General features: G+C 36.1%; 1 protein-coding gene across 1 annotated transcript in view; it reads left to right on the top strand.

Annotated features, from left to right (window-relative positions):
• Nucleotides 1-12,196, top strand: part of LOC109100428 (sorting nexin-14-like) — a 31,539-nt gene that overhangs the window by 15,845 nt on the left and 3,498 nt on the right. The window contains exons 17-24 of the mRNA XM_042747098.1: nt 489-512; nt 2,029-2,161; nt 3,728-3,920; nt 4,044-4,127; nt 4,215-4,315; nt 6,890-7,001; nt 10,219-10,259; nt 11,743-11,862. Of these exons, the coding sequence (XP_042603032.1) occupies nt 489-512; nt 2,029-2,161; nt 3,728-3,920; nt 4,044-4,127; nt 4,215-4,315; nt 6,890-7,001; nt 10,219-10,259; nt 11,743-11,862 (808 nt within the window). The remainder of the gene's footprint in view (nt 1-488; nt 513-2,028; nt 2,162-3,727; nt 3,921-4,043; nt 4,128-4,214; nt 4,316-6,889; nt 7,002-10,218; nt 10,260-11,742; nt 11,863-12,196) is intronic.

Raw genomic sequence — 12,196 nt, 5'->3', positions numbered from 1 at the left:
TAAAACTAAATATAATATGATTATTATAATTATTGTTATTATTAGAATCCCACCTTTTTTACTACTGTAATGTGAAAAAAAATGTTGCAGTTTATACATTTTGTAGCACTTGTTGTGCCATCTTCATTTATGATGATTTTAATAGTTATTGTATTGTAGTAGTACAAAATCTAACAAATTTCAGATTTAGAATAATAGCAATTAGCAAAAATAGGCTTTATTTATTTACGCAAAATATATTATAGTTTCATTTTGATTTTGTGTGAAAAATTGGAGGGATTAATTGAACACTTGATGACTTTTTACACCCGGGTTAAATCTTTCTTTGCTGTATATTCTATGTGAGAGATAACACTCATACAACATGAATTTGAGTGGGCTTCATGATCACACAGTGAGTATTATGCACTTGATATAGTTGCGTGTGGATGTGTAGCAGTGAGAGACGTCTGTAGACAGATTGTATCCCCTTTTGCCTGTTATTCCAGGAATTTGAGTTTGGATGATTTAAGGTAAGTGTATTGTTGTCCAGTGCTCTCACTGCATGCCATATAAAGCTGCCTGAAATTCATAAGACGTCCTTAAGACCGATTTGAAAGGAGAGTTGGACAATATATCAGATATATGTCAGATAACTTTACATTTTCTGTATTTCAAGGTTTTTAAAGGGGTCATGAACTGAGAAACCAAAATTCCCTTGATCTTTTGACATATAAGAGGTCATTGTACTATAAAAACATCTGTAAGTTTTAGAACTCAAAACTTTCTCGTTAGCCTAAAAACAGCATTCTGGCAAAACGACAGCTTGTGGAATGCTCTACTCTATGAAGTAATAGTGGATAACCACCATCTCTGCAGAAGAAGATCAAAGCTTGATTTTACATCGATGTCTGTTTAGCCCCGCCCACGATTCTACATCGCTGCCTGTTTAGCCCCGCCCACCGTTTCTACAGCACTGCCTGTTTAGCCCCGCCCATTGATTCAACTTTGCTGCCTGTTTAGCCCCGCCCACGATTCTACAGCACTGCCTGTTTAGCCCCGCCCATCGATTCCACAGCACTGCCTGTTTAGACCCAGCCCACTGATTCAACTTTGCTGCCTGTTTAGCCCCGCCCACTGATTCACGCATGTAGTGTTCACAAGGGAGGCGAATATGCAGAACCAAACCATAAAGACAACAAGATGCTGTGCAGGGCCAAGCTGAGGAAAGACAGCCTTTGCGTTCCCTTCCTTCTGATCAGAACGTCAGGAAATAGTGGATTAACTTCATTTTTAATAAAGATCCGAGCGAATTCGGAAACTTAATTTTACCACAGGTTCGTTTACAAACACTTAGGGGTGTGCGATATATATCGTCTGTGATAATACTGAATTGTTGTTTTAACGATGTGCGATTTGACATTACTGAGTATTCAGCAAAAAAAAAAAAAAAAACCTTCAAAAGACCCCCCCTACAGAGTGCACGCTTACATTACGCGAAGTCTAGACATTTCCAGCTGTCCTTTAGTGCTGATGTTTATCCGTTTTGTTCCCATTATCTGTGCTGGCATGCTTATTTGCTTCCCTTTGGCCAGGAATTATATCACTGGCCACAGGTCCCCATTGGTCAATTCCAGAGCCACACCCACTTCCGTCTTAATACGTCGTCCTACAGTATTACCAGCCCTCCCCAGGAAGTAAGTCTGGGGTGGAAGACGTTCCCAGCTTGTTGCTCATCTTAGACCAGTTTGGCCGTCTGTCTGTAAAACCAAAGGTTGTTTGGAGGTAAAACTGGTCCAAGTTCAGCACAGGCAGCAGGATTGATGCATGGGTTTACTGGATTGTCTGCATTGCCTTGCATTGTTTGAGCCTCTATTCCTTATGTTCTTTTAAAGGCATTTAGGTATACCCATCATTTCCTGTGATCATGTTTTCATTGTATTATGTGCCTTGTCATTGGTTGTGTGACTTTGGTGCACTGTAGAGTCTTTTTTAAGCCACACTTTTTGAATTTGTGACAAAATAATAACTGTGTGCTTTTGTGTACAGGAACACGTCAAAGCGTGGCGAGTCGTTTGGGATCAGCCGTATTGGAAGCAAAATAAAAGGCGTGTTTAAGAGTAGCACGATGGAGGGCGCAATGCTACCTCAATACGCCATGATTGAAGGAGAAGACGACACAGTGAGTTTCAGAATTTAGGTCACACTTTAGTTTGGGGACCAATTCTCACTATTAACAACAACTTTTGCCTCATTCAACACTTAATTTGTTGCTTATTAATAGTTAGGTTTGTCACTCTAAACTACGCGAAAACCTGGTGATGCCTTTGTCCACACACAATACTCAAAACAAGCAACAGGAAAAGATAAAGAGTTTAAATAATAAAAAAGTTTTTACGTTTAAGTAATTTCTTTGCATTTTATTTCTCTCCAAACTGGCTCTGTTTGTGTGTCACTGAGATGAGGAAACGCCTCCCCAGTCCCCACTTTTAACATGCATCTGAAAAAGCAACACGCGCCTAGCATCTTCCCTTGTAATGTGAAGCGTTTCTAAACCTGTTGTCCAAAGAACATTACAACATGCTTTTACTCCATAACATCAGACAAATGTTTGAAATGACTTCCTTCCTGATCTGATGTGGCTTCTTATCACAGAATGACGCAGAAATGTATATTTTTCTATACTGTAATAAAGGCTATGTCGATTAGCAATGGATTATAAATACGCTTAATTATGAAAATACCCAAGGTTGTTTTAAGAACACAGATAAACTATACATTGTCACAGTCGAGTATTTATTGACTTAATGTTCTTTTTGAATGTCATCATTCAAAGTGTTTCTGTGTTCTTTTATTCAGTTACAGCGATGGCAGGATGCTTTTGTCCATGTTAGGGATTTCCTGAAATGTCTTGAGATCCGTTACTTTCGTGATGCATATGTGGATTTTCTGCACAAGGGCGCCCTCAAGGGTCCAGTATGAATGAAACAGACATTACATGTGTTTATAGCTCTCAATAATGGCCAATCCATAAAAATAATACATCTCTCAAAAGAAATTTGAAGTAAGCATATGATAGGAGTTTTAATTAAAGTGTACTGGAATTTTTTTTTTTTTTTTTTTTTTTCAATATGCTAGTAATATGTATGATAATAAGCAGCTAGTTGGGAAATAGTAAGAATTGGTGATAAAGTGTTACTAGAATTCATACCTAAATTACAGAACTAATACCATTTCAGTACTCCGTACCAATACAGTTTCAAGGTGCTCGGTACCAATTTTGGTACAATAGCAAAAACAGTTGAAACTGTTTAAACTATTTAAGAATAATAATAATAAAATAAAAATAATATCAACAATACTTAACAAAAATAAGAAGTAAGTTAAAAAATAAATTGTTAATGCTAATAATAATAATAATTATAAGTAAATAGTGCATTAAAGCATTAAGTAGCGGATTAGTCTGCATTTATGCCATTTTTAACAGAATTGAGTGGATTCTGAAAACTTCTGTTTGGCCATTGCATTCTCACACTCAACGGACATCGGACATATCTGGCTAGTGTCTACAATGCTCAATCCTTCAAATACATGTTGCAATTGAAACCTTCACAGAGTGTGCACACAAATATGGAGGCATTTTCATTTCCACTCTTTTTTGAGTTGAACTGAATTCCATCTTGGTGCTAAAATGTTTGCTAAAATGTTTGAAACTGCTGGCTGAGCATTCACTGCTCTGTACGGTCAGGTGGAGGAAGCAACGATGGTGTTTGAGGACGACTCTCCAGGTCCTGTGGAGGTGGCTGGAACTCCAGGAACGTTGCGCAACCTTGCTGCTTGGACCATCTCAATCCCTTATGTGGATTTTTTTGAGGACGAGGTTAAGAAAGAGCGCACTCCAGTCTTCTGCATCGACGTGGAGCGCCACGACAGGAAGAACGGTGAGTTTCAGAACAAAATTTTCACTAAATTCCAGTTGAATCAACTATTTTATTCTATTTTATATTACACAGATGTCCTGTGAGAACAGAGCCATTTTGAGAAAGTGCTTATTTGCTTTACAGTGGGCCATGAGACTGAGTGCTGGTCAGTGTACAGAAGATACCTGGAGTTTTATGTTCTGGAATCTAAACTCACAGAATTTCATGGTAAATTTGTTTGTTTGGCTCTCCCTTCATGACAGAGACTTCATGTTTATGGATTATTTATATCTCTAGTTTGTTTTTCTATTACAGGCCCATTCCAGGATGCTCAACTCCCTTCCAAAAGAATCATTGGACCAAAGAATTATGAATTCTTGTCCTCCAAACGAATTGAATTTGAGGAATATTTACAGGTAATTTACTTGATCTTGAACACTTGCTTCATCTTATTAACAAAGAGAAGTACAAACAGCATCAATGTGCCACAAAGTTACTTGAAATCAGGCCTTATAATGTTTTAAAGTACATTTTTAATGTATATTTAACGTATCATGTTCAAGCAGTGTAGGTGTGTTTCATCGAAACTAGTTAAATGCTGAATTGACAGTGAATTAGAGAGAAATATATAATGAAATTAACAATGATTTGTTGCATGTATAATTTACTTATATGTGAAAAGAAAAGGTGATCTACAGTATTTATATAGAGAAAGACAAAGTTTCCAATTGTGTTAACGATTCATTAGAATTTTTGTTAGTTTATGCTTAAACTATGGAGATGGAGAGAATTGTTGCTTAATTCCAAATAAATAGATTACGATCCATTGATAAATCTAAAGAGATTAACAAACATTTAACATATTGACAAATAAATAGAATGAGATCCACTAATAAATCTTAAAGTTTCTCAAACATGAATTAAATTCACAAATAAATAAAATGAGATTTGCAAATAAAACAACTACATATTTATGTCACAACCACAACTTTACCTGGCATATATTTGTGAATTGCGTCCTGTGCATTTGTAGATAGCTCCATGCATTTGTGAATCGCGTCTTGTGCATTTGCCAATTGTGAAACATTTCTTGCGTCAAGACGTGCTGACAATCCACAAATACGTGGACTCCACCCACCATCTACTCAAGCCAGTCAGATAACAGGCACATTTCGCTGACCAATCGTAGCATGATCTCGCTATAGCCAATCAGTTTTGCTTCACAATCAGGGCTGTCTCATCCTGAGATAACTTCTTTCATCTGCGTTGGCTCAAATAGGTTATATAAGGGCCATAAAGTTGGTACAGTAAAAGATATTACTGTAAAACTGTATTTCGTTAGACCATTAAACTGTGTATCATGCCAAGCCACAGTATTTTGTTACGTCCCTTTGAAAATGAAAGAGAAATGTTGCGTGATGAAGTGTAGTAGGTTAGACTAGTGCGTGTGCTCATTTACAGTGCGTTCTTTCACTGTATGATTCAGTTTATTAGAAATACATTTCGAATGATCACAAAATTCAAGATATAGGAGCAGAAAATGTATAAATTTATATAATTTAATATTGTTTATATATTTATATATCAATGTTGTTTCTTTTCTCCAAAAGTCAACATGATTTCACATGTGATATTAAAATTATGTGATGTTAATATACAGTTAAAAAAAAAAAGGTTAATTAAGAGACTTAAGTTTTAGACACCGTATTGCCTGTTTTTGCTCTATTTCGACAACAAACACAGCCACAGCACTGTTTTGCATCTCTGAGCAACATGACGGTGTTTCGTTTCTGAATGAATCAACCGTTTTAATGATTCGGTTCAATCGCAATGACTCACTTATTAACTCGACTTGCTGCCACCTACTGGTGGCTTAAATTTTACATTTAAAATATATTTTCATTTTTTTTATTAATTTCAGATGTCTGTATTCCACGTTTTTTGTTTAAAATATCAAAACTTTATCTATGCATTTGTAACTTCAGTTTAAAGCATCCCATGTCCCTCTGCTGCATTAAACAGTGTGACATCTAAACGCCACTTCAGATGCAGCTTTTGTGTTTCCTCTGCATTGCAAAGATGAATTTCGTTGATATTTATATCATTTGCTAGGTAACAGCCCAAATGTCTCATTATTCTAATTGACTAATTATATGCAAGAATTTGACTCAAAAGCACAGTTTAAGAAAAAAAAAAATTATTTATAAATGTAAAAAATGCTCATAAAAGGAAAAAATCTATTTAAACTTATTGGTAGATTAATTTCTATCACTGCTGTGAACTGACCACCACAGAATATCAAAAACTTCATACATCGTTAGATCCACATAGCAGCTCATATACTGTACATCGGCTTGACTGAAAAACTGGGAAATGCTATTGGCTGTTGTGTGAAGGCAATTTAACCTATTACACAAACAAATGTTTATTATGAGGTTGAGTTCAGTTATTTATTAATTAGTTACTTATTGACACTTTTCATTCCTTTTTGAATAACATGACGCTTCCATAACACGTTTGAATCCAGTATAGCATTGTTCCAATAGCCGTGATTTAACACACTGTTTCTCTGGCATTTTCAAAGGTACGTAAAAAATAATAATGTGGCTTGGCATGATACACAGTTTAATGGTCTAACGATATCCAATTTGAAACATCTTTTACTGTACCCATTTTATGGCCCTTATATTACCTATTTGAGCCAATGCAGATGAATGAAGTTATCTCAGGATGAGGCCACCCTGATTGTGAAGCAAAACTGATTGGCTATAGCGAGATCATGCTACGATTGGTGAAATGTGCCTGTTATCTCACTGGCTTGAGTAGATGGTGGGTGGAGTCCACGTATTTGTGGATTGTCAGCACGTCTTGATGCAAGAAATGTTTCACATTTGGCAAATAAAACTTCAGTCTCTTACTGAATGATAAAGTTTTGATTTCTGGTTATGATGACATGATGCATAGATAATGAATCTGCTTGTTTTCTGAAGAAACTACTGCATCACCCTGAACTGAGTAACAGTCAGCTGCTGGCAGACTTCCTGTCACCTCACAGCATTGAGTCTCAGTTCAATGACAAAATGCATCTGGATGTCAACCTGGGTATGTTCACCCTCCCTTAACCATATCCACATAATCTGCTTAACTTCACACAACACATCTGCACATTTGGGTTGGTTTTATTTGGCCAACGTCTTCTGTGCTTTGTTAGAAGTCTTTCACCATTTGTTTTGTTTTTTTAAAATAACGAATTCTTTTTATTTTTTTGTAAAAAAAAAAAAAAAAATCCTCTCTGAACTTGATTAGTGTGTATATTTTACACTGTATATATACACTCACTGAGGAACACTATTATAATACTGGCTAAGACCTTCCTTTGCTCTCAAACTCGTATCATCCTTGTCTGAGTAAACGTGTATTCGACAATAATGTACTAAAAGTTAAAGGTCAAATTTCAAAATTAGCTGATTATTTGGCACCGATAGACACTTATCCCACGAGACGAGACATGAGACTGGGTTCACGAGAACGAGACGAGAAAAGATTTTTTAACTTTTTTAAAGAAAACCTCAGTGATGAAATATACAGGGGAAAACTGTCTTTTGTTCAACTGAAAAACATTTTGAAATCAAATTGTACTTTATGAAATTAAACATCTATTTTAATAAATTTTATGCAGGTATAAACAACATGTAAACACTGCAAAAGGTTTTGCCACAAACTCAACTGACAGGAAAGTAATTGCACAAAATTATATAGCATACACATCGGATCTCGCAAGATCTCATGCCACAAGATCTCGTCACACCCCTACCGATAGTTGATTAATGGAACTTTTGGCAAAAATCCATGCCGAAAGTTTTCTGGGTTGTGCAAAATATGCAAAGTAGTTTCAGGCTTCAGGAGCGTGGTTGGGAACCACTGTACTTTTGGATTCAGATCCAGTGTTTGGTGAGGCCACTAAATAACAGGGAATTCATTGTCATGTTCATGAAACTAGTTTGAGATGACTTTGTGACATGATGGAAGCAGACACACAAGATTGGTAAATTGCGGCCATGATGGGATGCACATGGTCAGCAACAATATGCATATAGACTGGCTTTCAAGCAATGATTTATTGGTATTAATTAGACTAAAGTGTGTCAAGACTAGGGCTGGGAACCGAGTACTGGTTCTTATTCAGAACCGGTTCTGTTCTTTGAAAAGAATCGGAACCGTAATCAGTTTCTAAGTTTCACGTGACCAAGCGTTGTGAGCAGCCTTCCGCCGGTGTTCTGACGATTCGGTGTTTCCCGTAAAGGATGTCACAAACCAAATAACAGAAACACCGCCCTGTCTCTTTAATTACTGAGCACATTGATTCCAATGACATGCATTCCACAGACGCGCCGCGTCTTTAACAAAAGAACACATGTTTCCCACGACTGTACTCACACTCGTGCCTTTGATAACTGTGCAGGTGGTTTTGTCTGACTGTACATGTACCAGCAGCGCACAGCACCTGCTGCTACTAAATTACATTATATTTGTCCCATATTGTCATTAATATACATACTGACTTCAACTTGGAGCACCAAATAAATAGACTGCTGTTGTTATGTAAGTATGAGGGTTAGATTATTTAGTGTACAGCTCATTTCAAGAGTGATAAACAAAGTGATAGAAAATATTTATATGTTTTAAAGATGTGGAAACCACTAACTGCATCACAGCATCTCCTGACTGCATTATTATTTGTAAAATAGGGGCTTTATGGAGTGTGTGTATACATGGTTATAAGTATAACAGTTTTTATTTCATTAATTTAGGGAAATGAACAAGTGTCTAAGTCCTCAAGGGACTGTTTGGCCAACCTGCTTATTCCTGCTTGAAAAGCAGAATGTTATTGATAGTGTAAAAAACATCAACTTTGAAGCACATGCTGATTGATGGACTAGTATTACTCAACATTACTTACTACCTTCCAGCAACACTACATTCAGTTAAGGTAAAATAGTAAAAAACACAATAATAGTTAATTTAAATGGAACCGGAGTTGGAAAATTTCTAACAATACCCAACCCTACTTATGAAGATCTGTATACAGTAATATATGTTGAACTTTGACATTGCAAACCTTTAAATTAAGTTGACAGTAAGTTATAAACAGTATTGAGCACTGAGAAGTTGAGTATTGTGCAGTTTTCCTTACCACTATTTTTTTAATAGTTGTTTAATGATTTTAATGGAACCGGAATCGGAACCGGAACCGTTAGGCAGAACTGGAACCGGAAAATTTCTAACGATTCCCAACCCTAGTCAAGACATTCCTCACACCATTAGACCACCGCTAGCTGCCTGAACTGTTCACACATGGCAGGGTTAGTCCATGAATTTTGTCCATGAATGATTTTTTTTCAATTTTATTTTTTTCAAATTTTGCTTAAAGTGTGCTTGTCTTGATTTAAAATGACACCTTTTTTTTGCTAATGCCACTTAAAATGTAACTCAAGTACTTTTTGAGGCAACCGTTGACCTAATTTCATTCATTTTTGCCCTAAAGCATTAATATAGAATTCAGGGGATTTGTCACATGCAACAGTATATTAACTATTTAAACGGCATCAAATGCTACTTAGCCCCTAGGTGCACTTCTGAAATCTGAAATGTATAGAAAATTGCCCAGGCTGGTGAAGTTTGTAGAATTGCTAGATAGTCAGTGGTGAGAAAACAGTCTACGACAGTCTGTTTGGAGTAAGCCCATAAATCAATCTGACCTCATAAGTCTGCGGAGACCACAGTTGTCGGTATGTTTCTCAGATAGAAGAGAGGAATTCTTTGAGAAAGATTCAGAGCATAAACTACCAGATTATAATACAAAAACTGCTTTGTCTTTTGTTGAAACATGCTTCAAACAAGAATAAAACATGTTAAACAAAACTGTGTAAGATAATAGGTCTTTTTATAGAATGTATTTTAAATATTAGTGCATTTTGTATTGTGGCACTGGCAAATCATTTTTGCATTTATTTTAACACTCAGACCCATATGCCAAAATTTATTATTTATGTTATTTTTTCCTTCTCTAGTGTGTTTTAATAAGCCGCTGGATATACTGAATGATGTCATACATATTTAGTTGTTGTGTAAATATTGCAAAATATATATATATTGCAAAATTAAAAAGTTATAACAAGTACTTTGACTTCTTGAGAAGTCTGAAAGAGCTTATTTTGTTTTCCTTTCCTGTGTATTAGAAGCCTGAAGCATGTGTGTTTATCTCAGAGCAACTCCCCTCCTCCGCTTTACTTCATTAAATTTCTGTTTGTTTCTGCAGGGAAGATATTTAAATCTGTGCCAGGAAAACTGATCAAAGAGGTAAGAATTTGAATGTTGTTTTCTGTGTTATTTTCACTTTTGAGGCACAATGAAATCAAAACATACTCTGTTTCATTTTTACATCCACTTCATGCTGGCTATTGCTGGTTCAAGGCGCACATGGAGAAGTTTAAAACGAAAAAGATAAATAAAAGTCAAAGTTTTACTTCATCCACCCCACAGTTAAAATCTTCCCAATAGTTACCTCAATAATGTAATGCCAGTTAAGGTCAATATTAATAAATAACAATTGGGACGCATGCCGATGTTCTGGATCGTAAACTTGGACTCTCCTTTCACTTGATTAAAAGTGTGTTCCAGTGGTGTTTCAGTCCACTGCAGTTTACTGATTTAGTATTCATGTTCAGTATGGAATATTTAGGTAACATTTGACACAAATTATTATAGGAGTTGCCTTCCTTGAAACTCGAATGCAGGTGACAGTAAATGACAGTTATCCCAGCCCGTTCAGGAATGCTGTCAGGCTTGTCTTTTATGTTGCTATTGCCAAATGATTGATTTTAGTCTTTCAGTGCAGCTGTACCATTGAGGTCTGCCCCATGTGCGAGTTCCCATATGTACTTGAATTACATTTTTCACTTCATTATTCTGCCGTTTGCTCAAGACTCAAGACTGTTTGTTTGACCAAAGGACAGATACTGGGAGTGTTCGGGTAGTCTCAGCCTCAGACGTCATGCACACGGTCCGTTGGCTAAACGTCTGATGCATATGGCACACACAAGTGGAAACACTTCAGGAGTTTCGAAAGTCGTCGTCAGATTGGTTGAATTATACAGGATTTCCGGTAGACGTGCATGTTGCGTTTTTTAACATTCAGCCTCGAAACAAAGATGCCGTGACACCAAACCCCCTCACGAAATAAGAAAGCGTCATGTTTATAACTGACGGCGAGCGCTTATCAGTATAAACTAAATGCTGGATTCTCAAAAGTGTATGAAATATTTAAAGTTTGTGGCATAGAATCTTTCAAATGCATCTGAGAGTTTTACACACCACTCTGTTATTGTGGTGACATTTCCAGCCGTCAGTCTGAAGGTCTGGCTACGCGAGACTTGTGTTCGGGAAAACCTGACTGACAACAGTCATTATTTTTATAATTTTGTTTGGTGGTGCAAACATGACAAACTTTTACTTTGACTGTTTTTATATTTGAAATGTCAGAACAGACGTAATATTTTTCTTGATCTGTTTGTGTGGTGAAAAGAAAAATCAGGTGGGAAACAATGCTCACAATAACTAAGTCACTGGTGACATTTTTTTGCTGTACAGTTGAAGTCTCTTGATTTCTTTAGATTTTATGTATCTTATAGGATGATATAACTATAGTTAACAGGTGTGAATATAAATAATATAATAAAATATCACACGCATCAGTCAATCACAAATATGAGTTTTACAAAATTTGAAAGCATAGAATTATTTTAATATGACTTGATATTTATTCTTGCTGAATTTTCTCCAGAAAGGGCAAAACCTGGAGCCATTTATCCAGTCGTTCTTCAGTTCCTGTGAATCCCCCAAACCCAAACCCAGCAGACCTGAGCTCACCATCCTCAGCCCCACTGCAGAAAATAATAAAAAGGTGTGTTCACTACTCGAAACCCTTTTATTTCGGAAAAATAAGCTTGTTTTGTATCTTGTAATGTATTAGCATCCTTTACATTTGAGAATTTGATATGGACAAAAATTATTTTCTAATTGCCAGTCTCAACAAAAGTACATTTAAAACCATTGTAGCACATGTATATCTTACAAAAAAGTCTGAACACGTATGTTCAAAACACAATCTTTCATAATTACCTGCACTGAAGATCACTTATATACTTATATTTTATTTCAAGTTTACAGCAAGGGCAGGGAAATTTTTACTCTGTTATATCTTTACATTACTTTACATTTTTTTCAGCATTGATCAT

Source organism: Cyprinus carpio, chromosome B20 (assembly GCF_018340385.1).
Source record: "Cyprinus carpio isolate SPL01 chromosome B20, ASM1834038v1, whole genome shotgun sequence".
NCBI classification, from domain to species: Eukaryota; Metazoa; Chordata; class Actinopteri; order Cypriniformes; family Cyprinidae; genus Cyprinus; species Cyprinus carpio.
The sequence above is the reverse complement of the archived record's forward strand: the minus strand, read 5'-3'. Positions and strand labels throughout refer to the sequence as shown.